We start from the raw sequence: 25,475 nt of genomic DNA, 5'->3' as shown, positions 1-25,475 counted from the left end.
CATTGTAGACCCTACTTCCTGGGGTGAATTGTGCAAATACAAAGTCTTAGTGCACCTTGGTGATTTACTTAGCTGGATTCTTGCTTACAAAACCAGAAGAAACTACCAGTGAAAAACATGGAATCAAAGTGCTTCTTTCAGGAGAATAATAATTTCAGCAAGTTGTGGTTTGTGTTTTTTTCTTCTTTTTTTCATTCTCCATAGCCTCCAGGACAGCCTCACATGTTGCTCCACCACCAGGAATAGTAGAAATAGACAGTGAGAAATTTGCATGTCAGTGGTAAGTGTATAGTTCTATTACAATGCTTTCATGAAGAAGAAAAACAAAAATGCCTGTATTAATGTGTCACAGAATTTTCTAGCTTTCTTCTATTTCCTGTTAGACTAATTTTTCTGAAAAATATAATAACTATTATGTCATTCCTTTGAAGAATTATGAAAGAAAAAGCTGAACCAGAATATTTAATCTTTGGTAGTTGATTCTTGAAATTGGTTGTCTTTTCCCTTAGAATAGAATGTAATTTGAATTTTGACACTGATCCTGATTTTATATTTTTTTAAATTGTCAAGCAGCATCAGTTGTCTTACTGATCAGACAAAGGGCTTTCAAGATAAATTGGGTAGAATTTGCCAAAGCTTAGTGCTTTAGTTTCAGTTATACTTCCAGAAAAGCTTTGATTGTGTATAGGAAATGTTGCAGGTTTTTGCTGGTCAACTGATGTTTCCATGCATCTGCTTACACACTGTGAAGTATTGTTAATGTGCACTGCTGAAAGACTGAGATATTTCACATTTAGACACTTTAACAGGGATACCTGGAGTTGGAGCCTCTGCAGCTCAAATTAGTGATTTGCAGGTTGGTGTCTAGCCAAAGTTAGTTTTTTTAGGATGCCTTTTTAATGTGGAGTGGGAGAATACCCCACAGTAGTAAAAAAAAAAAAGCCTTCCCTGCCTGGTTTCTGATGAGTTTACATCTTATTTTTTGGTGCCTCTATAGAGAGAGCACTGAACTGGTAGTTTTCAGTAGTAAAGTTGTAGGCAAGGTGAATTTTATACTCTGTATAAAAGTGTAAAATAGAAGTTTTTTGACTGTTAAGTATGGGTAGAATACCATGCTGCAACTGTGCAGTGGCATCAGATGACGGAAAACAAGAAAGCAAACCATGGAGCATTTTATCAGGAAGATTTGGAATGCTTGCTTTGTCTCTGATTCTGTATGCTTCTGCAGCTGTCAGTGATGAATACTACTATTTTGTACTTGATTTTCTTCTGGTTAGTCTTAGGTGGATATAGCTAGTGGAAAACTAAAATTAAGATCTAGTATCTAAAATACATTCTGGCCTGCCAAAAAAAAAAAGGCAGATTGAGGACAGAGGAGTAGCTGCTCCTGAGCATTTTCATCAGCGCTAACATGGAGGGTCTTACATTCATGTAAATTTTCATGGTATGTTTTAGTCATTGTTTCCTATTGAGAGAAATGGGAAAATTAATAAATCATGACAGTAGAATTTAGAAATGTTACTGTCTCTTGGAAGGAGCAGAAAGAGAAGGTTTCTCAACTGACCTTCTTGGATGTATTATTAGCCAGCTTAGCCCACGCAGGCCTACTTGCAAGCTAAGTGTGTGTGACAGTAATGTGCTAATCACAGATCCCATTTCACCACTCTAAGTCCTGAATATCTTCAGTTTGCTGGTACCAGTGACAGTGTGTCAGCCTACATGACATACCCAACTGGACATTCCAAATTTAATAACTAGGCTCTCTGTTATACTGTGTGATCCCAATTTTTGTGATAATAGAATTGTAACTCAACTGCAGTAGAAATGGACTTGTACTTAATCTTTACTGGTTATGAGAGAACACAATTTAAAGAGTGTAATAATTTGCTTTCTCTGTTGTGAAGCATCTAGTTATATTAGGAGTGTAGGACTCTGCAAAGGAGAATGCACTGTTGTTTTTCAAAGTGTTAGGACCTCTATAGTGATTGTTGACAATTTAAAAACCATTTTAGTTCTGTCTGAGCCTGTATTCTGGTACTGACATATATGCATTGTATGAGAGTTGTTACCTCCCTTTGCTTTGCATTCCCACGTCTCTGGATTGGAATAGTGGGTCTGAAAAAAATAAAATTAAACTGATAGAAAACATTTCTCTCACCACTTTCTGATTGGGAGTTGGATGATATTTGTGCTTGTGGAGAATCTGTAGGATATGCAAATACTTTCTCTCCCTGGCAGAACAGGTTGTTCAAGGATTTTAATTGATGTCCTTGTAATTCCTGGGACTCCAGGAATGAGAGTGTGTGTATTTGTGTGCATGTTCTCTTAGAATCCCAGCCCCTCTCTCCTCCCTTCCCACTCGTATCAGAATGACAGGGTTGAGATTGTTATTCTGTGTCTGGTTTGTTCTTTAAATTAAGACTGCATTAGCATAGCCCTTAACAACAACTTGGGTTTGACACAACTGTTTGATTTTTTTGATTGAAATTCCCGATTAAGAATTAGCTAGCATTCAGTGCATCTTTTGCTTAAGTAGAATCATTAAGGACAAGAATCGAGCTATAGAGAGGAGACATCACCCAACATTGCTTTGTTTTTTAGTTTTGTTTCAGAATATGCAGGTCCTATGTATTGAACCATAAACATTAAAAAGGAAAAAAATGGAGTAGACATTTGATAGGTCTATATTAAACGCTATTTTCCACATTTTGTTATCAGGTCTCAAAAGTCTCTGATACAGATAGAAGTGTTTTAACAACCCTTTTAAAAGTACTCTCTAGATTTTACTTCATAGTTTGGGGTTTTTTTTCCATCCTCAGGTTGAACGCACATTTTGAGGTGAATCTTGATTGCTCAGTCTCTCGAGCAGAAATGTACTCTGAATACCTCTCTACCTGTAGTAAATTGGCTCGAGGTGGAATCCTAACATCAACTGGATTTTATAAATGTCTACGGTAAGATAAAAATTAATACAATAAGCAACAAACAGTCATATGTGCTCAATACTGACCTGTCACTTGAGATTTCTCTGAGAAGATCTACTGAACTGAGTTTTGGATTTTGAGTTTTGTCCAGTTTGTGAATTTTAATTGAAACAAATGTTTAAAGTTTGTTTAACTTTGTTTCATTTTATTTCAAGATGCTTGGTACGCAACCTTCTCTGCTTCTAGTCCTTTTAATTCCTTCTGAAGTAGTTTTTGGAGATACTGTAGTTTTCACTTAGCTTGTATAAGATCTTTGTCAACCATCTGGTGGATCTGTTAGTGCTTAATAATGAATGCTCAGCTGCTGTTTTGCAAAAAATGCAGGCATGTGAGCAGTTACCCTGCACACAAGAGCAGTTAGTTAAAACAAAAACCTTGTAAGAGGATTGAGTTACTGTGTTTATTAACCTAGATTTCTGTTGCATTTTTTAGAACTGTCTTTCCAAATCATACAGTGAAGAGAGTAGAAGATCCAAGTAACAATGGTCAAGCACATATACATGTGGTAGGAGTGAAAAGGAGAGCTATACCACTTCCCATTCAGATGTACTATCAGCAGCAACCAACTTCTACCCCAGTTGTCCGGGTTGATTCAATTCCTGATGTGTCTTCGTCTCCTTCGCAAGCAGGTTTTTAAATTACTTAAATATCAAGTATTTTGCATTGATTCTGAAATGACAATAAAAGACACGTTTTTCAAAAGTTTGAAAGCATTGGAAGTCAGGGCCACATATCTTGATTGGTTTTACTAAACAGTGTTAGGGACCATGTTGCAGTATGTGCTTGCGTGCCATTCTACTGTTTGACATGTTAACTCATAAACTCATCAGTCAGCAGACAAGCTTTTGTTGCTGCAATCATTAATTCAGATGCAATATAATTGCAAAGAGAAACCACTTAATATAGAACTACAAATTCAAGCCTTGGATTTTTAGAAATTTGTTTCTGTGTTTTTAAATAATTTTTGCTTCCAAACTTTTACTGTGTTTACTTCGACAGGAATCCCACATGGGCTACCAGGCGTAGGAAATCACTATCCAAGGACCCCTATTAACCAGTCTTCAACTTTGACAGCAACACAGATGTCTTTTCCAATTCAAGGTGTTCATACTGTGGCACAGACTGTTTCTAGAATTCCACAGAATCTTTCTGTTCACACACAGCAGCAGAATGCTCCAATGACTGTTATACAGAACAAAGGTCCAATACCCTGTGAAGTAGTGAAGGCCGCAGTAATACAGAGCTCTGTTCCTCAGTCTGCAGTTCCTGTTACTATTGCTGTAGGAGGAGCACCACAAGCTTCTAATCAAAACCACAGCACTACGGGACAACAGCCGTCTGTTACTGTTGTTGGTTCTCAGACGTTGCTTCACCACCAACCTGTAATTCAACAACAGTCTCCACTGCATGCAGTGGTACCAGGACAGATACCTTCAGGCACTCCTGTTACGGTAATTCAGCAAGCTGTACCTCAGGGTCATATATTTGGCAGAGTACAAAACATACCAGCATGTAGTTCAGCAGTTTCACAGGGTCAGCAGCTAATCAGCACATCATCACAACCTGGGCAGACACCATCTCAGCAGTCCTCTGCTGGCAACCAGCAACAAGATACAGTCATCATAGCACCACAGCAGTATGTCACAACCTCTGCATCTAACATTGTTTCTGCCACCACAGTGCAAAATTTCCAAGTAGCAGCTGGGCAGGTGGTTACAATCGCAGGTGTCCAAAACCCACCAACATCCAGAGTAGGGTTTCAGAATATTGCACCAAAGCCTCTGCCATCTCAGCAAGTTTCTCCTGCCGTGGTGCAGCAGCCAATGCAGTCACAGCAGCAGCCTCCACCACCATCCCAGCAAAGCGTAGTGATTGTAAGCCAGCCAGCTCAGCAAGGTCAAACATATGCACCAGCCATTCATCAGATAGTGCTTGCTAATCCAGCTTCTATTCCTGCTGGTCAAACCGTCCAGCTGACTGGACAGCCAAGCATTACTCCATCTTCTTCACCATCCCCAGGTCCAGTGACAAATAATCAAGTCCCAACAGTTATGTCATCTTCATCTAGCACACCTCAGTCACAAGGGCCCCCTCCTACTGTCAGCCAGATGCTTTCTGTAAAGAGGCAGCAGCAGCAGCAACATTCACCAGCATCGTCGCAGCAGCAGGTACAGGTACAACAACCAATACAAATGCAAGTTCAGTCACAACAACCTAATACAGGAGTTGGCCAGCCTAACTCTGGGGAGTCTAGTCTGATAAAGCAATTGCTTCTTCCAAAAAGAGGCCCCTCGACTCCAGGGGGAAAGCTTATACTCCCAGCTCCACAGATTCCTCCACCTAACAATGCAAGAGCTCCTAGCCCTCAGGTGGTTTATCAGATGGCCAATAACCAGGCACCAGGTTTTGGAGTTCAAGGACAGTCTCCAGCTCAGCAGCTGCTAGTTGGACAGCAAAATGTTCAGCTGGTCCCGGGTGCAATCCCACCCCAAGGGGCAGTACAAACAGTACCCATTTCTAATTTACAGATATTGCCAGGCCAGTTGATCTCTAACAGCCCAGCAACTATTTTCCAAGGGACTACTGGCAACCAGGTTACGATAACAGTTGTGCCAAATACGAGTTTTGCTACTGCAACTGTGAGTCAGGGAAATGCAACTCAGATCATTGCTCCAGCAGGAATTGCAGTGAGTGGAGCACAGACAGGAGTTGGGCTACAGGTGCAAACACTTCCAGCTACTCAAGCACCTTCAGCTGGACAATCACCGTGTACTGCTGCTCCCCCATTCAAAGGTGATAAAATAATATGCCAAAAGGAGGAAGAAGCAAAGGAAGCAACAGGTTTACACATTCATGAACGTAAAATTGAAGTTATGGAGAATCCTTCCTGCCGAAGAGGAGCTGCAAACACCAGCAATGGGGATGCAAAAGAAAATGAAATGCAGGTGGGAAGTCTTTTAAATGGGAGAAAGTATAGTGACTCCAGTCTACCTCCTTCTAACTCAGGGAAAACTCAGAATGAGGCCAATCAGTGCTCACAAGTCAGTAATGGGCCATCATTAGAAATGGGTGAGAACGGAGCTCCTGGAAAGCAGAACTTTGAACAAATGGACACACAGGAAATTAAAAGTGATTTGAAGAAGCCCCTAGTTAATGGAATCTGTGATTTTGATAAAGGAGATGGTTCTCATTTGAGCAAAAACATTCCAAATCACAAAACTTCCAATCATGTAGGAAATGGTGAGATACCTTCAGTGGAACAACAAGGGAATTTGGATGCTACGCAGCAAGATACTGCCAAAGGTGATCAAGGGGAAAGAATTTCTAATGGGCCTGTATTAACTTTGAGTAGTTCACCTGTTGTAAGCGGTACACAGGAGGCTGCAAAACTGTTAACCCAGCAACTTAGTGGTACCAACACTGATTTATCTAATGGACCTCTAGCTTCAAGTTTGAATTCAGATGTGCCTCAGCAACGCCCAAGTGTAGTTGTCTCACCACAATCTACAGCCTCTGTTATACAGGGGCATCAAATCATAGCAGTTCCACACTCAGGACCTAGAGTGTCCCAGTCTACCCTGTCATCCGAAGTTCGGTCTACTAATGGCACAGCAGAATGCAAAACTGTAAAGAGGCCAGCAGAGGATAATGACAGGGAAACTGTTCCAGGAATTCCAAATAAAGTAGGAGTTAGAATTGTTACAATCAGTGACCCCAACAATGCTGGTTGCAGTGCAACTATGGTTGCTGTGCCAGCTGGAGCGGATCCAAGCACTGTAGCGAAAGTAGCAATAGAAAGTGCTGTTCAACAAAAGCAGCAGCATCCAACCACGTATATACAAAGCATGGTCACACAGGTATGTGGCAGTGTTTCTTATATGTTTATTTCAACTGTGATTCTGACTAATGCTGTGAAATAATGGGGGTGAAAATGTAAACTCAGTCAATCTCTCTTGCACGGTATTTAAAATATTCAGAAAATTATGGTTGCTGTTCTTGCAAGGACTAAAGCTCTAACAGTTTGCATGCTTCTTTGATGTCAGTAACAGCAGTCTGCAGCTTGATAATAAACATTAAGGAAAGAACTTCTGCTCACTGATACCTTCCTTAAAGGATTAACAGTTCTGAAATCAACAATTACTTGCATACTATCATAAAAATGTTATAATTGTTCTGCATTTTACTCTTGGTCCTTCTTGACTGCAGAGGGCTGAATATTTCTTCTGTGCAAGTTAATCACTGAAGCTGCTTCTGGCTTACTGAAATGAGTTTAAGTTCTTGCATTTAGAGGTGCTCTTGAAGGGCTTGCTTTAAGTGTTCACTACAGTCAAGACAAAGTATTGATTTGTGAATTTGTAGAAATATTTATGTTTGTTTATTGCAAAATATTTGTAATGTTAATTGATACAATACGCATTGTTGGGACATTCTTTCTATTTGACAAACTTTGAAGAGGGCTTTTTTGTTTGCCTGATATTTTTGGTTTTGTTTTGTTGTCATTTTTTCCTTGATCAGTGTTTTTTTAAACAATTCGAAGTGGTTACTCCCTAACACTTTACTAGAAATGAGGTATGACTGTCAGTTGTATGAGCATTAATAAGTACAGATAATCATGTTTAGGATTATTCCAGATTCTCTAGAATTTGTTTTCGTCTTGTGCATGGACATAAAATCCCTCTTCAAAAAATATTCCTAACCTGTTTGGGAGCAAAAAGAACAGATTAGCAGGTCTGGCAGTCAGAGTTCTGACAGACTGTGGAGAGGAGACATGAAATCTTGAATGTATATTAGTGCATTTTGACCTTGAAGTAAGACAGGTCTTTTATTCCTGATCTTCCTTTTTTGTTTGGTTTCTTGGATTTTTTTTTTATGGTTGTTTTTGATGGGGTAGCAGATCTAGACCTTATGGACTGAAGCAGAGCTAGAACTCAAAATTCAACAAGTAGCTAGTGCTACTACACTTCCCAGCTTTCTGTTGGAAGCTCTTGGTTTTCCTTCACCTGGCTGTCAGAAGTCAGGACTAAAAGTTAACAAGTTTTCTTTCTTATTCTTTTTAGTTCGTTTAACTGCCACAGTGCACAGTTATGTTTATCAAGATGTCTTTAAACTCACATGTCAATTTTGACTTAAATTTTATCAGAGATCGGTGCTTTTCTGAAACATTATTTATGATTGTTTTTACTAGAAAATAATTGACCAGAATGAAAGTGTCTTTTGGCAGCACAGGGAGAACAAAAAAAATGGACGAAAAAAAGAAAGCTATGCCTTGCTTTTTACTGTAAAAAGCAAGTGTGTCTAGCTATTGCACAGTTTAAATTTTGAATTTCTGTTATAGCTTTGCTAAGGATTTGACTGAAATAGAAAATTCTAGGGCAGTGTCTCTGGAATAGATTAAATATTATCCCTGGCTATTCCCTGGATATGTGGCTGACAAGCATTTTCAGTTGTGTCTTAAACATCTATCAGATTTTCAGATTTTTGAAGACATTAGTACAGTTAACTAATTTGTTAGTTAGCTAATTGCATTAGCTGTTCTATCATGATAATAGAGGGGGAAAAAAGAAGATTTTCTGTGCTGTGTTTCTTTTTTCCACTATTACTAATTCCACTATCATTAATAGGTCCTACGTTTTCCATTATCTGTACAAGTAGAAGCAGTGCCAGCTGGATATGCCATTCAATACACATTTACAGATGAAAAGAACTTGATTTAATGTCTTGCCTGTATGGAAGCTGGCTTGTTTTTTCCTGGCTGTAGAATGCTCTTGCTTTCTTCAGGAATGTACAAGAAAAAGGAGTTTATCAGTTTTGATCTTTATGAAAAATCTAATTTGTTAGCTAATTGCCTTAACCATTGCATATGGCTATTTATTTCTTTATGTCCATCATGATAAGTATTGATGTAACAGAATCCACCTTAGAGTACTCTGTTCAAATACAATGAACATCATAGTTTGGCTTCTGAACTTTAAGGACCTTTACCACTCCTTTAAAATTAATGTGTTTGACTAGAAGTAAGCTGGACTAATCACTAAAGTAATTCTGGGCAGCTTTTTTTTCCTTTTTTCCCCCAGAGCTGATGAGCAGCTGCAGTAGCCATTGTTTTGTTGGTAAAGCAGATGTTAAGTATTTCCAATATTGAGTCTGCTTCTAGGAGTGACTTTAAGACATCTAGAAATACTAAGATGTAGCCAAAGTCCCATGAATTAGTTTAAAGATTACTTCTTTTGAGGTTAGGCCCTGTGTAATTTTCTCCCTCCTGTTTTGACAGTCTTCTTTGCATCATAAGTGGCTGTCTCGTCCCTGACTTTCTGGAAGGCAGCAGCTAAGGGACAGTGCTTTCACTTGAGCATCTGCATTGTTTCATCTGTTCTGCAGTATCCAGTCTATACTGGGTGTCATGCAGAAGAAAGAGCAGAATGTGGTTCTTCTTGCAGATAGTGTGAAATTTACTACAAATGCAACCCAGTGGGAATAAGGAGATATTAACAATGGCAAAAATCCATGGTTGCTGAAGCTGTTAGTATGTGATTTCCTGTTTGATGTCATCTTCAAATTTTATTTTTAAACTGGAGCTTGAATTTGAGAGAAGTGAGAAAGGGATAGAGGAAGTAAATTTGTAATAAAATTACAACCTAATAGGAAGGATGGAAAAGGAGATGTAGAGGGCAGAAGAGGGAGGAGAATATTGCTTATGCAACAGCAGCAGGATTAGTTGTCATGAAATGCAGAGAGGGAAGGGAAGATTCTTGAAAATAAGGAAGGAGAAACAAACAGGATAGAGAGAAGGGAACAGCAAATTGAAAACTAACGAAAGCAAGAAAAAGTGAATTCTTAAACAGACTGTAGAATTTAAGAGAAGATGCATTTCACGACACAAATAATAGTTTGAAATGGGCTGGTACTTTGCTGATTTAAATGGCTTCGCAAAATAATGAAAATTACACACTCTCTGTTTATGGGACAGCCCATGTAGTGCTATCAAAATTCAGTGAGACAAGTACAGGTATCTGCTGTGTGTACTCTGTGATTGTTCCATGTTAATGGAACACCTCAGCAGAACTCATTGAAAAATACATACATACTGACTTTAAAGATTTTTGGTTTTGTATTTTTATGCAAAAATTGCACTATGGGTTATGTCAGAAGAGGACCATATGATACACACAGTGTTGCTGGTTTTTTTCTTATATCTCCATCTGTTTTGGAAGTCCATGAAATGTAGTCTGAGAAGAGACAGAATTGGCACTTTCCTGACTTCCTTTTCTTTTATTTTTGTGTTCATTGCTCCTGGTTTATTGCTTTCCTGAAGCATTGTGCTGGAACAGTGGGTGAAAAAAATTGATGAATTGACAAAAAAAAAAAAAAAAAAAAAAAAAAAAAAAAAAAGCAAAACCTACCAAAAAAACCCTCAGAAAACAAAAAAAACAAAAAAAAACTACATGTACATTTTCTTATCTTTTCCACTTTTTCTTACTCTTCTTCAAACACCTTCAAAACATCTGTTGAACATAACTGTTGATTTGTCCCAACTGGTGTGTGTTTTGCAGGAATGCGCTGGTACCACATCAGGTTCCTAGAAATGAGCAAATCTGATTTACATGGCCTTATCTGGCTTTTAAAGTAATCACTTCCACACTCATCACTGTCATCCCCTCATAAACAAACAATGCCCTCCTGTTTCTCCAAAGGCTGCCCACTTTGAAACATGCTTGTGTGGAAATTTAGGTGGCAAAAACTGTGAGAGCATTGCCTTAACTATTTGCATCTGCTCTCTGTTGCTTGGGAAGCTGAGAATTGCCAGGCACCAGAAAGCAGGTGTGTAGCCCTAGGAGCTGTAATTCATTCCAAGCCCCAGAGCAAATGAGTTTCTCAGCTGGAAGTACTGAAATAAAGAATCACTGTGCTTTTATTGCTCTTCACTTGTGAAAAACACTGTTGTAAGGAAACTTAAACTTCAGTAATCTATCCAGATAAGAACATTTATTTTAGTGCCTACCCATCCACTTGACCCCTTCCTCACACTCAAATCCTGCTATATTAATTTTCAACTTATAGGTTACCTTTTTATATATGTTCATTGTCATGAAGAAACTAAACATAAAATTCTGTAATACCAAATTATAAGTCCTACGATACTTTAAAAATATTTTTTACTAGTAATTAACTATATTTTTTTGATTAAAAGTTATTTGCTGTGCGCATGCACATACTAATGGCAAGGAATTATACATAGAGCATGATGCTTTCAAACTGCATATGGCTTTATGTGTCAACAGGATGCAGTGTGTTCTCTTCCTCATGGCACAATAGGCCTTTTAAATAAAATGGTCAGGTATTAGGCTAAAATAGAGTTACCATAGGGTTTGTTATTCATACCACATAGGGAGCTCACGTGCACAAATCAAGGAGCTCTTGTGCATGAAAATAAATTAGTGTATTTCGTACACAGTCCATCCTAGCTAGCAAAAGTTTTACTCTTAGTTTTCATGATTGTGCTGGACTTCCTTCCCCTTCCTCCAATATCTCAATCATAAAATCCCCTTTTGCTTATTACAAGTAAGCTGTAGTATCTCTTCTGTGGCAAGCACTGTGTTTATATAGTTTTAAGAATTCAATCAAACATACTGAGATAGGTGATGGCTGCTAGAGGTACCTTTCAGTCCAGAAACCCAGTAACACCAGATTTGCAAAACTGCTCAGTGGTAGCAATTGCAAATCATATGATGGAGGGGCCTAACCTCAATGTAAAAAGTTGGCCTGGAGTGCTTTCAAGTGCAGTGGAGTACCAAGTGTTGGATTTCTTGAGGCACTTGGAATCATTGAATGTTTTTGCTAAAGGAGGAGATTTTGTGAAATCCTTGTGCCATGGAGGAATTTTTTCAATGTTATGTCTTCCAAAAAGACATAGAAAAATTAAGTATCTGTCATAGTTCTGTGTGTTAAAGAAATAAGTGAGTTTACATAATCATTGCATCGTGATACTGTAAAGTAGGTAACACATAGCAAGTATTTCTGAAAAAAAAGGAGTTTCATATCTGAAAATCAATGACTGTACCTTCTTTCAGGGATGTCCCATGTATCATGCATTACTAAACTGATACATGGAAATAGAGCAGGGAAGAAAACAAAAATTAGCAACATTTCTGATATCTTGAATGAAGAGAGGAAGGCTTTGAAATGCTTGAACATAGAACAAGTTTCTAAAATAAAACCTATGAAAACAAATGTCATTTTGTATCATCTATTGATTTTAAAATATAATCAGCACAGCTGGTAGGCAAGCAATAAATTTGACTTAAAAATACATGGATATTGTAACCATCTAATGCTGTGTGTTTGGGTGAAACTACTTTTCATCACAGCAGTAATAAGAGAATTCTAAACAATAACAATTCCTTTAGAAATTTATTTTCAATTTATCAGCTCTTTTTTTCCTATTTAGAAAAAAAATAATAGAAATCAGAGAGGAAACTGAATTTTGTCCTGAAAAGTTGTTTCCCTTCTGTTCTTTCATTTTCAGCATGTAACATTTTGTGTTGTACATCTCAGATCTCCTTGTTTAAAATAAACAATTTTAATGAGATGGTATTAAAACCTTTGAATACTACTACAAGAGCTTGCCAGAAAAACCCTTGAGAAAATTTGTAGTTCTGGATTAATTGCAGGGTTTGCTTAGAATGGAGTAAATAATACATGAACCACACATTGAATTATGAGAATTAAATGAAACACTGAATTAATTTTGTAGGCTCACTCCCTTTCCAGCACTTTAAAAGTGACAGAAGTTCTGTGGGGATAAAAAGTTGCATAAAGACCATGGGAATGTATTGATATCAGGAGGCCCATTGCTGATTTCAAGACAAGCTGTGCTGCTGGCATTCCATGATTTCACTTTCAGTTTCACTTTAAAAATGCCTTGGATTTTAAAAGGCTCCAGTGATGTTTAAATTGTTAGAAGAGATATTGGTAATATTCATTACTCATCTGTAAAATAGCTTAGAGGTCTGTAGATGAAAATCATTGCTGAGTTCAAAATAATTTGTAGTTGTGATTAATGGGCTCGAGTCCTTTCTTGCAACTTTCACATGTGTAGATCACAGGAATAATATTATAGTGGTGCTTTGCTCAGAAGTTTTGCTCAGGCTTGCTTTATGAGGATTTATGCTTGGATATGGGAAGTGTTTTGGTTTTGAGGCTTTTTTTCTGTCCTTTTGGTCATGTTATAGGTGCTGTGCAATCTTTAGAGTTATTAAATCCTTACCTTGTGTGACTTTCCCACAATGGCATTAGAGAACAGCCAAAAGAAAATTTAAGATCAATATGCAAATGAAATGTTAGAATTTGCAGTTAACTGTTCCTGTCTTTAATGTTAAAGGCTAAAACTGTTCAGTAACTGGGCTGTAAAGATGTAAACAGTACAGTGAAACATTTGAAAATACTTCTTTTGTATTACTGTTAAATACAGACTGGAAAGTAATTTTATTTGGGCTCTCTAAAAAAGATTTTTTCCTTAAGGATGCTAGGTTTCCATTCCCAGATAATACTCAAAAGCTTGGGTTTTTTATTGTCATCATCTTTATAAATGTTTTACTGGCCAGAGCCTTCCAGGAAAAAAAAAAAAAAAAAAAAAAAAAGAATCGCTATTCTGACACTGGAGTGGAGAAGTCCCGTGTTCAGAAAAAGAACCAAAAATTAGCTATTTTGACTTAGGGTTTTTTTCATTTTAGGTCATTTTAAAGAAAATTTGTATCCACTGTTGAATTAAGTGTCTTGTAATATTGCAAGGGAGCAAGGGGAACATCATTTTCCTTTCTGAAATGATTATATTTCACTGTATACAAGTTGCATGGCATGTTAGGTATTCTGGGCATGTGGTGTTCATATAAAGGTACATGTGCTGGCTGGTTGTAGAAGAGCTTGAAGAATTAAATCATTCACCAAGCTTTATAGAGAAAATGGCATATCATAGTTTGAGCCTACTGCTCTTTGGTTGTCTTTCTTCAGCATGGTCCAGTTTACCTTTTCTTACCCACTCTGTAACACAGGCTGATACGTGCTAATGCAGCAGTTCAAGAACTCAATAGATGCAGCATGTAAAACCATTTCATCAAAGACTATAAAGTGGTTTTAGATGTATCAGTGCTCATTTTACTTGTTTCTATCAATATTTTCTCTCCTGCACTTAAACAGGAGTGCAGGAGAAACTACTCCCTGTGCTGGTGATGCTGCAGCCTCTTGAGTTTGCATGTTTCTTCTGTTCTTAAAGATCAAATAAAGCCCTTGCAAAATAATGCTAACCTTTGCTTCACTAGTGCCTTTGAGAAATTGATTTATATGACTCTGTATTTTAATTTAGGCATAAGGTTTAGTAGCTTGAATCTTATAAAAGTCTGCATAAATGCTACAGTGTAAAATCATGTCCTTCATGTTACTGTGTGTACTAATGCTTATTCATAATGTTAAAATCTGAAAAGTTGTGGTGGATTAAAGTGTAAAACAAAAGACCTTTTGAACAAAAAATAGAGACTGTATGTCAAGTCTTGAAATAAGCCCTTTTTAAAACTGTGTTTTAACTTTTTCTACAGAGCACACCTGCAACGTCAATACCAACAGTGCAAGTACAGGGCCAGCAGATCAATTTGCAGCCTCCTTCGTACACTGCAGCAAGTCAGCATGCAGAGCAAATGAAAAAACCTGGACAGAACTTCATGTGTCTGTGGCAATCTTGTAAAAAGTAAATGGCTCCTTTATTTGACTGCTTTTTACTAATATGTAACAGATGTTTGTATATAGAAGGTGATTCTGCAAGTTCTAGCCCTCCCGTTTCCTTAAGTTACCTTATCCTTTGTCAGTGGGGAAAAGAGAAAGTTAAAAGTATTGAGGAAACTGAAGCTGAGATGGGGGAGTGCAAGACATTTAACTGCTTTCAGTTATACTTCATATAACTGAAAAATTATCATAAAATTAGCATAAAATTATCATTACGTGGCTTTCTTCTATTGATTCTTCAGTAATAAGTAAAATATCGTCATGTTGTTAAGTTAAAAAAACCCCAACTTCCACTTCTGGAGCTTGTTCTCCATACTGCAAATACAAAAATAATTACTGTTCTCCTGTTACAAATCCTGTCTTGACCTTTTCTTGTGTTTCCAGCTTGTAATGTTTCTTGTGCTTCCAGTTTTGCAAGAGCAGGGTGTTGTATTTCCATGTCCTGGTCAAAGTCTTATTTGGATTATGACTGGTTTTAGAAAACCTGATACCATTTGTTTGCCACAGGACTCCATTGTGATAAAAGGAATTCAGCCTTAAGACCATTGAGAATGATTGGACTTGTTGTTGTCCTTCAAAAGAAGAGGTGTAAGCTAGCAGAATTTTTGGATTTTAGGCTTATAAAAAGCATGATAGTACCCTTGTTATCAGTGTATATATATATATAATCTTGATATTGATTTCAAAATAACATGGTTTTGTGAATATGCTAGTTTTCAGTGAAGGGTACAGATTGCTGAAACAAAGGCAGTTGTCAAATATCCACTTTGAAAAAGGGAGAGAAATTTTAGAGTGTATAGAACATGTGTGGGAAAGGGTGAGATACTTCATTGCAGAACAAAACAAAAGGAGCATAAAGACAAACTGATTCGGCAGAAGGGTAGTGTGTAGACATTCAGGAAGCTGGGGTGAAATGAGGGAGAAGTTTGAAGATTTGGGAGCACTGGCTAAAATGAAAAATTTGAACAGAATTAGAGGAATACTGAAGGACAGTTAATTAGTAGACCCCTGAAGCTGTAGTTTCTGTTTCTTTTATTCCTTACAAACATAATTCAAAGATCATTTAAGTGATGCAAGAGGTGCAGATTTTAGATAAGAGTGCTACTGTAGAGATCTGAAGCTTTTTAAAGTAGTGCTGTTTTCACCTTAAAAGTGATATTATTTTTTTTTAATATTTTATTTCCTGTGGTAGGTCACACTTCTTTATGTAAGAAATACATGTAAGGCTTTACTTGCTTCTTACTTTACTCCTTTGCTCCTTCCCTCTGCTGGCTGCAAAACAAACACCTGTGTTTGTATAAGAGTGGGTTGTGCTGAGGTGGAGATGAAAAGCTGGGGCATGTTCTTAGCAGAAGCCTCACAAATTTATACCCTCCTGAAAAGTTTGCTGAACTACAATTTTGAAGGATGAGTTAATCACCAACTTTCTTCTATGTCTAAAGTTATGTAGGATGAACTGTGTAGAGTTAGTAGGACAACTAACCATGGAGCAAGCTAATGTCAGATGTGAAGTAGGTTGTGGATAGGTGCAGACAAATTTTGGGGCAGGAACAAACAATACAATTGTGATTACCTTACCTTATTAGTCTTTTTGTAAGTCTGTCTTAAAATATTATTCCAGTACGTTTTCTTGTGGCTGAAGTGAAGGACAATGAGGCCCATATTTTGCAGGTTGATCTCTGTGTTGAATTTCAAAGATCGTGTATTATTTCTATTGCTTTAGTTTTTCCTGTCATTACTTAACTCTGCTGTTTTCTGTTCATGGTTAAATTTCAGAGATTTTTGCATTGATAGATTGTAGTCCATGTGACACATAGCTCTTTTTCCTATGCTGTCTCTCACTTTTAAAATATGTCTTCCAGCTCCAGCCTAAAAACAGCTTAGACACTTATCCCACTCAGTGTTCTCTGTGGTAAAAAGACAGCCAAAATGTTAAGTTAGCATCTTTCTCAAATGCATAGTTTATTCATATTCATATTGTCTATTCATATCCATAAAAAGCCTGATTAAAAACAAGAGTATAAAATCTTCTGTAGGTTTCCTCCTTCTAATAGGCAAAAAGCAAAATCTGGAATTGCCACACCTTATGGTAAAATTTATTTATAGCTCTCAATCTTACCTGGTTTTATTGAGTAGTTTAAGGAGAAGGCAATAAGATCCTTTTGAGAGTGCTGTTCAGTGGATGTGAACTTTATATCCACTACTTAGTTTCATTCATGATTGCTTAGCAGTTTTTTTTCCTAGGTATTAAGCAGGTGGTTCATCACAGTAGCATAGCAGAACAGTGTCTCTTTCTTGGTGTCCACAGTTAACAGGGGAGGGTATGACAGGAAACAAATTTGATAGTCATATGCACCTGTTTCTTTATGAATGCTCTTTAATTTAATTTTCACAACATATCAGCATTAAGTTTCCCTCCCAAGATCTATTGCAAAAAGCACCTTCAAAAGCATTTTATTGAGAATTAAAATAAATGCAAATAAATAAAGTAGCACATTCTTTTCCTGCCCACTAGCTTGGCTGCTGCAGTCAGCAGCCTTCCAGTGGTGTAGCTGTGGGTTCTGCTGTTTTGTTTTTTAGAGCTGAATTAGGAAACATTATTCCAAGATTTTGAAATAAAATGCAACAGATTTAGTAGTGTTTGAAGACCACAACCAGATCCAGCCTAATTATGCAAACAGTTGTAATGATTGGCCTCTCACAGATGTATTCATGTGTAGTAGCTGAAGTGGTGTCAGTCAATAGGCAGCTTTGCATTGAGGATGTAACAGAAAGTAGGTGTTTTCCTTGGAAATTTGGCTGTCTCCAAGTATTGTTAATTGTATTCAGCTTAATGTAAAAGCTGCTCGTTTGTTCCACAGGTAGTCAGCTGTCTGCTCTTGAATTGCTTGGTATTTAAAAGTGAATTGGAAGTGCTCTTGAATCTCCACTGCCTGTCAGATATTAGTTTAATGTTCTGTCCAGCAGCTGAACAGAACAATGGAGAAATTAAGTGGGAAACAAGAGTCTGGACTCAACCAACCATGTTCCCACTACTCAAGTTTTTTTTTAGTACTGTGTTTAGGTGTTTCTAAAGCAAAATAGTTTTTCTCTGCAAAAAGTTAATAAATTTGAATCTTTTTCATCAGTGATTGAAGTATAATACTGAATGTATTTACAGTGAGTGAGCCATCCTAGCTGAATTAGCTTATTTTTCTTAAAGCCTTGCTGTATTGAGTAAAATATTTTAAACTACCTCTTGGTAGTTTACTGATGCCATGTAATTTGTCTCATCCATACCAGGAATCTTCAAAAATCGTTTTGTGCCAAGCTCATGTTTACATACAGACTTTCCCCTTTATTATGGAAAGACATCTGTCTGTCCCCTGGAAAACCAACTTTTGCTTTTGAGCCAATGTAGATATAAAACGTTTTATTTTCATTTCCTTCTATGGGCTATCTAGAACAACAGCAAGAGGCAGCTATTTCTCCTCCCAGATTTCCTTCAGTCAGAGCTGACTGGCATGGAAAAGCTGGATGGATGCCTTTTAAGGGAGCAGTTTTTATTAATGCCTCTGCAGGAGGTAACTGCTGCATTTCAGGTGGTTATTGCAGTAGGATTCAGTTAATAACCAAGACTTGTCTCTGGGTGCAATTAGCTCTTTTGACACCTTTCTGTGGGGTTGAGGTAAGGGTATCTGTGCACTGAGGCTTCCATACTGATTGCAAGTATGTTTGCATCAGGGGCAATATTGAAATGAGGATTAGGCTGTGGAAGGAGGGGCTGGATGGAAGCACCTACTGACCTGCTGTGCATGCACTGAAAGATCTTCCTTGAACTTGTCCTTAAAGGACTGCTGTAGGTTGGAGATGTTGCTTCATCCATGCCTGCTTGCTGGAAGTCTCTGATTGGAGGTCATCTCCTTCTTGGTGCTGTTCAGCCCAACAAGCTCAGTCAAACATGTTAACACAGATCCCATACTTGTTAACTGAAAGTAAAATTCATGTGACCTGGAGTGACAGGGGTGGGTGCCTGTGTTCCCTCCTCAGTGGGGCTGCTGTGCCAGTGGCATCCATCCAGCAAGTGTGTGAGAACAGCTGGTGGTAATGACTTCCCAAATGGAGAAACCAGGTTGCTAGACCTCTTCTGTCCAAGCCTTAAGTGGGTGTTGATGAGCTGGGTTAGTTCTATCTAAATGCATTGCAAGCAGATAATACTTTTGTTTATTGTGGCTATTTTTGATCTGTTGAGCTAAGGGATGTAATTTGTAATTGAATACACTTGACATATGTTTTAAGGTGGATCTAGACTAAGAAAAAAAAAACCACATTTTGAGTAACTCACAGTGAGTTTTTAAATGGAAGAAAGTTCTTGCTGGTTTGAACTCACACTAGGGTTGTGTCACATCTGAGCTCCCACAAGATATACATTAAACAGAAAACACAAAATACGTTGTCAAGAAATTACAGGGCTTAGGACAACTTCATGTTTCAGATTGAAGCAGAAACACTTTATTTGCTGAAATACTTCATGTCCTGTGTTTTGGTGCTGTCGGAAGACAAAGTGCTTATTCTGAGGCTTTAGGAAGTCATATAGAAATTGAAGTTAAAGTGAAGGTGTTAAAATGCCACTTATGTGACCCTTTTTTCAGCTTCTATTTGCATCATGAAATGACATCTAGTAATTTTCCTAATATTTAGAATTCAGGCATTAAAGAGCACTGATTTTAGAATGGCCTCTTATCCCATCAGTTTTTACAAGCATGAGAGTGAATAGGAGGAATGGTGTGAATCTCTTTTTCCCAGTTAAAGTTTAAATGAGGTCTAGGTATGCTTGCCAAAAGAGAAGGAAAACCAGAAAATTAATACAGGAAACCCAACTTTTAAAGCTGTTTATTACTCTATTTTGGTTGCCTTGCAGAGAATGGATCTGTTGAAATTAACATGCATTATTTCTTTGGTAAAGTATAAGTAAAAAAATACAAGCATGAACATTCAACAAGATTTGGCAAAGCCACGTTGCCATTTATTGGGACTTCACTGGATATATGTATATGTACATATTTTTCCATGATTTTTCACTTATCACTGCATGTTTTATTTCAGAAAAAGAGAAGTTTAGCCTGTTACGGGTTTACGGGTTGTGCTTCACCATTTGTGCTTAACCATTAACTGGAAAAAAAACCCCAACCTTAATTTCTCCTCCTTCTATTTTTTCCAGGTGGTTTCAAACACCATCACAAGTTTTCTATCATGCAGCAACTGAACATGGAGGAAAAGATGTCTACCCGGGGCAGTGCTTATGGGAGGGATGTGAACCTTTCCAGAGGCAGAGGTTTTCCTTCATTACCCATTTACAGGTGCAGATTTTCTTTCACATATTACTTCAGAAAATAATAGGAATTCCATAGTAAATTTTCACACACTTTTCTCACTGCCTTTCTCTTTTCCCCAAACAGGATAAGCACTGTTCCAGAGATGCTTTGCTAGCAGGATTAAAACAAGATGAACATGGACAAGCAGGAAATCAGAAACCTCCCAACAAGTAAGAGAACTGAGCCCCAGTAGCAGCTGTGAAAATAAGAGGATTACAAATTATTGGAATAATATGTCTATTTCTAGCTTGGTTTATTGGGTGAAACTCTGTATATGTAGAGTCTGTAACAGTAATCAAACTTGAGGTCCATTGCAATAAGACAAAATGGGCAAAAGAGAGACTAGATTCTGTTGTGGTTGGTTACCAGAAAAACAAGTTAATTTTTTAAGGTATATGGTCAGTACTCTGTGATGAATGCTGTTCTCAACCTATTCTTATGATTTTTCCCAACTGGTCAGCATTTTATAACTTTTATGGTAACAGGAAAGTGCTTGTTACCCAAATGGAAAGCTATTTGTTGCATATACTTCAGCCCTTTCATGCAGCTGAGATGGATTAACTTGTAACTTGCTGTATTCTTTCCAGGTTTGTGGTCTAAATTTGGGCTGATTTGTTCCAGGGACTCTTGTAATGAACTTTTCTTTAAACAAGCAAACAAGATAAATACCAGCTCCTCTGAGTCTTCTAATTTTGTGCTGCTACCTGGAATTAGCCTTGGCTCTCCTCTTTCCCAAAATGGTTTTAACCATCTGGAATTAATATTGTGGAGTGCAATCCCGTTGCTGTGGGGTTGTGGGGATGGTTATGTAAATATTGGAATTATTCAGGCTTCAGTTACTTGTATAAATGTATTAAGACTGGGTCTTTGTTAGTAACTGACTGGAATCTCTTTGTTGCAACCTGAAGATGTAATTAGATGGTCTCAGGCAGATTTTTGCAGTCTGAACTGTGGCTACTTAAATTATTGCCAAGCTGCCAGAGGCAGCAGTGGAAGCTGGGTATGAAAGATGAGAAATTTCATTTGTGAGGCCTTTTATTCTTTTCTATAAACAAACATCCTAACATAGTTTTACAATTGTATTATGGTGTCTTGTTCCATTACACTGAACAACATTCAGACCTCTGAAAACCACAAAATGAATAATGATGCTAATGTAGCCTTAAATACTGGGTAAGTGGGAAGCATAGGGCTGATACTATCTACTACTATGTTGTGATCTCAACTCTGCCTTTTCAAAAATGTTCTATCACACAGATAACACATCCAGTAGCTCTGTGTCCTCAAAGGCCTCTTTAAAATTGGCACAGGTGCTCATATAATAAAAAAACGTTCCTACATAACTTGTAAGGCAGAAATCCCTAATTAGGTCAGATTCAGAAAGTAGGAATTTATGTGCATAACCAGTTCTCACAGAAATATTGAGACTGCAATATCACAAGGTGCTAAGGGTGTGGTTTCAGAATACAAATAGAAATAAGAGCACTCCACTACTTAAAGTGTAGGGTATTCTGACTTTCCATGCCATCCCTTGTTCTCTTTTGTGGTTGTGCTCTGCTTACAGTGAGAGAACTAGCTTTAGCTTTTGTTTGATTTCATGGTAAATAAATTCTGATTTTTAAAAAAACTAATCAATAAAAAGTGCCAGATGAGTGGAATACACTTGCCTTGCAGTCCCTTGAATACCAGTAGAGGAGGTGGGCTGGAACAGAAGGGATATGACCTTTCTCTATCAGCACTCAGGGCAATGAATGCACTCAGCTGGTATGTGAAATCATAGAGAGGTTCCCTGTCTGTTGCTTTTACTCTTCCCTCCTGTCTCCATTACTTCTCTTTTACCAAGGAAGAAATCAACAAACAGGAATGTTTTGATTATATGTAATGTGTAACCCACATAATCTTAGCACACAGTGCTGTTATGTTTGCACATCTGAAAATAGCATCTGGCTACATGAGGGAGACAAGACTTGATAATTTGCTTTCCAGAATCAGTGACTTGTCAAATGAAACCCAGCCTTGCTCCAAGAGGTCACCTCAAGCTGGCTTTACAGTCATGCCTGAAATCTGACTTACAACTAGGTTTTGCCTTAATATACTTCCTCTGAGTCCTAGAAACTTCTCAGGTACATCAGCACACCACTGAGTCCATACAACTAAGCTCTTGTGTGGACCTGAAACATTTTTAAAAAGCAGGTGCTGAGATGAAGCATTTATAAGCCATCAACTTTTTAGGCATTACTCTAGGCCAGCTTGCTTCACCTAATTCCTCACCATGTAGTAAAACAGCACTTGGCTTGGAGAGTGCACATAGAGTGAGTGTTACTGGTGCTGGAAATAAAATCAGTGGAACAGTGAAACAAACAAGGGCCCTTTCTCCTCATCATAATTTCTGTCTATTATAACACCACACATACTTGAAAAAGTCTGTAGTGGCTTTTGCTGGAACCAGATAGGCAAAGTCAAGCTGCATTACAGAGTTGGTTGTATACCTTTAATTCTGTATTTCTTTGTTTTTAAAGTTGTATTATACTAACTCTTCCCCTTCTGGTTTTCAGAGATAACTGACTATTACATTCTGGAGGGTCAGGTAGTGGTAGCAATTAACAGGGTGTTGAGTGTAGCTTTCTGCATTTGAATCTTTTTGGATTCACATTACTTTTTTTCCTTGTTGCCACTGAAGCAAAGGTGGTAGTGTGAGCTACCAAAAATATTCTTCATGCACTGTGGGGAGTGGGGCAGGAGATAACTTTAAATCACAAGGTGAATGGTATGGTTTGAAGTTAAGTTGATAATATAATTAAAGAAATTGAAGAAATAAGAGAGATTCTTGAGAGATACACTTGTCCACAGATACAAGTCAGTCTAGCTGATGTCTCTGTAACTCTTCATGAACTACTTTGTTTCCAAAGTCAAAAAAGAAGACAATCCTTTTAATAACTTCCTAATTTATTGCAATTGTTGCTTTTTCAATATTTCTAGAATCAAGTACTTCAACTTTCTAAAATTATGGTATGATAGCTGTCGAAGAGAGACATTTGGAACAGCTTCCATTGATGAATCCTTGTTCTTCTCAATATAAGGAAACCAAAAATGTTCCAGAAATTAAAAATGAAGATGATAATTCCTTTACTGTGGTACTCAGTCTCCTATAAACAAATGTCATTGCCCAACAGTTCTTCAGTTCAGTCCCTGCCCTTCTCCCTTTACTCCATAAAGGTTTTCAAACTCTTATTTCCATTTAGGATTATGAGCTAATAGGGAGGAATCTGTTATTACTTCGTAATTTTCTGTTTTGTGGTTTAAAAGCACTCATAGGAACCCTTCTTTAAACTTTACCTAGGTTACCTTGTTGTTACAACTTCAGATTATGGAGAAAGTCTCTATGAGCAGACAGTCCAAGTTTTATTCTTAGAATATTGCCTTACAGTGAAAAATACCTCAGTAGTACTCTTACAGACTTTCTTTTAAAAAATTGGAACATTTGTTTTTGGTTTTTGCTACATTTGCCAGTAAGTACTGCTTGCACTTCTACTAGGGTATGAAAAGATAGTTTCCACATTGCTACTGGAAAACTTTACTTTGAAATTATGAGTCTTACTCCTCAGGTGAAGTTGCATATTTATATATTCTAAACACTAATTGTTTGAGTATTTTCAAAGTTTTACATGAAATAGAGCTTTGACTGAGGTGTTAATACTGAAAACGGAGAATTTTGCTTCTGCTATTTTTTTGTTTGTAACAGCTTTATAAAATACCCTGCTTAATATATAAATCTCACTCTGAAAGCTGCAGTAACAGGTAATTGGTTTTACAAATGTTTCATCTGATTTAACAATTAGATGCTTTATGTCTTAGATCATAACTTAAATCATGTTACTTTATATTACTCCTCACTAGCCACAGTTAATACATATTTTGTATTGTCTTAGTGTCTAATGGTCCCAATGAGCTGTGTCAAGTTTTGAATAGCTATATTTTAAGGGCATTCTCTGGCCAAATCTCAGATGACATTTGCATAGCTGCTATCACAGTTCCTGTTAAAGCCTTTCTGGTAACACATTCATTTAAGTAGGTACACTTCAGGAAGTGGCTGTGTCATTAGTACAATATATTATTTTTCATCACAAATGTCAGGGGTGATGAGCAGCACTTCTTCAAGAGAAGTGTTTTTGCACATAAAGTAAAGCCCATGACACCTCTGAAGCCTTTGCAATAACTCTCATCTCTGTGGAAACAAAAAGACAAAGTACATATCAGCACCAAGTATTAATAGATCTTTGTGTGTTTGTTTAGATAAGTTAAAAATTGTCAAAATAAATTTTCAGAGTTGTTAATCTTCTAGAAAGTGGTGCAAAGCATATTTGTATTAACTCTTTATTTACTAACATAGGCAGCCAGCTGCAGGGGGTACTGCCTCTACTCCCAGACCACAGAAGGCCATTGTGAATCATCCGAGTGCTGCCCTAATGGCATTAAGGAGGGGATCCAGAAACCTTGTCTTCAGAGACTTCACAGTTAGTATTGACTCAAGTATTAGACATTAACTGTTGCTTGCTACTACAGGGCTTTTAATTATTTTTTTTCTCTTCACATTTGCAGGATGAAAAAGAGGGACCAATCACTAAACACATCCGATTAACAGCTGCCTTAATATTAAAAAATATTGGTAAATATTCAGAATGTGGTCGCAGGTAAGCATCGTATAATACCAGTGGGCAATGTTGTTTCTGCTCTTTTAAGTACCAAAGCATAGTAGGCTTTAGCCAGTCCTTATAGTAAGTACACAGGCAGTACAATTTGTCTGTCAATTCCTCACTGTTTGGTTCCTCACACAAGTGCTCACCATCATCTCACCTAACACAGGGTTCATGATCCAGGCCTTTTAAATGTGTTTGGTAAATTTGACAGGTTAAACTTTTGGAGGAAGTTGAAAGAGGCCTTTTCTGGGGTCTGTCCCTTTTCCTCCTGCCTCTCAAAAGTACTTCTCCTGTAAGCAACTTCCCATTGGCAGGAACCCTTAAGCTGAGAAAGGGGTGAACATAGGAGTCTCCTTAGGCTGACACAAAGCTTGCTGCCTCTCTATTGCATTCTGCTCCAAACCTGGGTTAGCTGTAATAAATTACTCTGTCAGCTTTCCTCTGATTTGTAGAAGATCCTTCAGTAAGTTAACAGACCCAGTACTGACTTCTGATACTAAGTAGGAAATGTTCTTTAGGATGCAGGAGGAGCAGTAGTAACTTCCTGTGCCAGTAATCACTATGCATGCTGCTTCTGTGTTTTCCAAGAATTTACAAGCCGAGTGTTTTCTTGGTTTTGTTTTGCATTGCTTCAGCTTCATCATAGTGGAAGTAATTATTTCTAATAA

At 37.5% G+C, this 25,475-nt stretch overlaps 1 protein-coding gene across 2 annotated transcripts in view; it reads left to right on the top strand.

The window, feature by feature from the left end:
* The window catches only part of ARID2 (AT-rich interaction domain 2), a 98,713-nt gene that overhangs the window by 70,019 nt on the left and 3,219 nt on the right, over positions 1-25,475 (top strand). For both annotated transcript variants that reach the window (XM_071733547.1, XM_071733548.1), the window contains 9 exons: positions 205-280; positions 2,820-2,954; positions 3,417-3,613; positions 3,984-6,841; positions 14,573-14,721; positions 19,957-20,095; positions 20,195-20,280; positions 24,501-24,624; positions 24,710-24,801. In XM_071733547.1, the coding sequence (XP_071589648.1) occupies positions 205-280; positions 2,820-2,954; positions 3,417-3,613; positions 3,984-6,841; positions 14,573-14,721; positions 19,957-20,095; positions 20,195-20,280; positions 24,501-24,624; positions 24,710-24,801 (3,856 nt within the window). The remainder of the gene's footprint in view (positions 1-204; positions 281-2,819; positions 2,955-3,416; positions 3,614-3,983; positions 6,842-14,572; positions 14,722-19,956; positions 20,096-20,194; positions 20,281-24,500; positions 24,625-24,709; positions 24,802-25,475) is intronic.

Source organism: Heliangelus exortis, chromosome 1 (assembly GCF_036169615.1).
Source record: "Heliangelus exortis chromosome 1, bHelExo1.hap1, whole genome shotgun sequence".
In the NCBI taxonomy this organism is placed as follows: domain Eukaryota; kingdom Metazoa; phylum Chordata; class Aves; order Apodiformes; family Trochilidae; genus Heliangelus; species Heliangelus exortis.
Note: the sequence above shows the minus strand (reverse complement) of the source record. Positions and strands in the feature narration are given on the sequence as shown.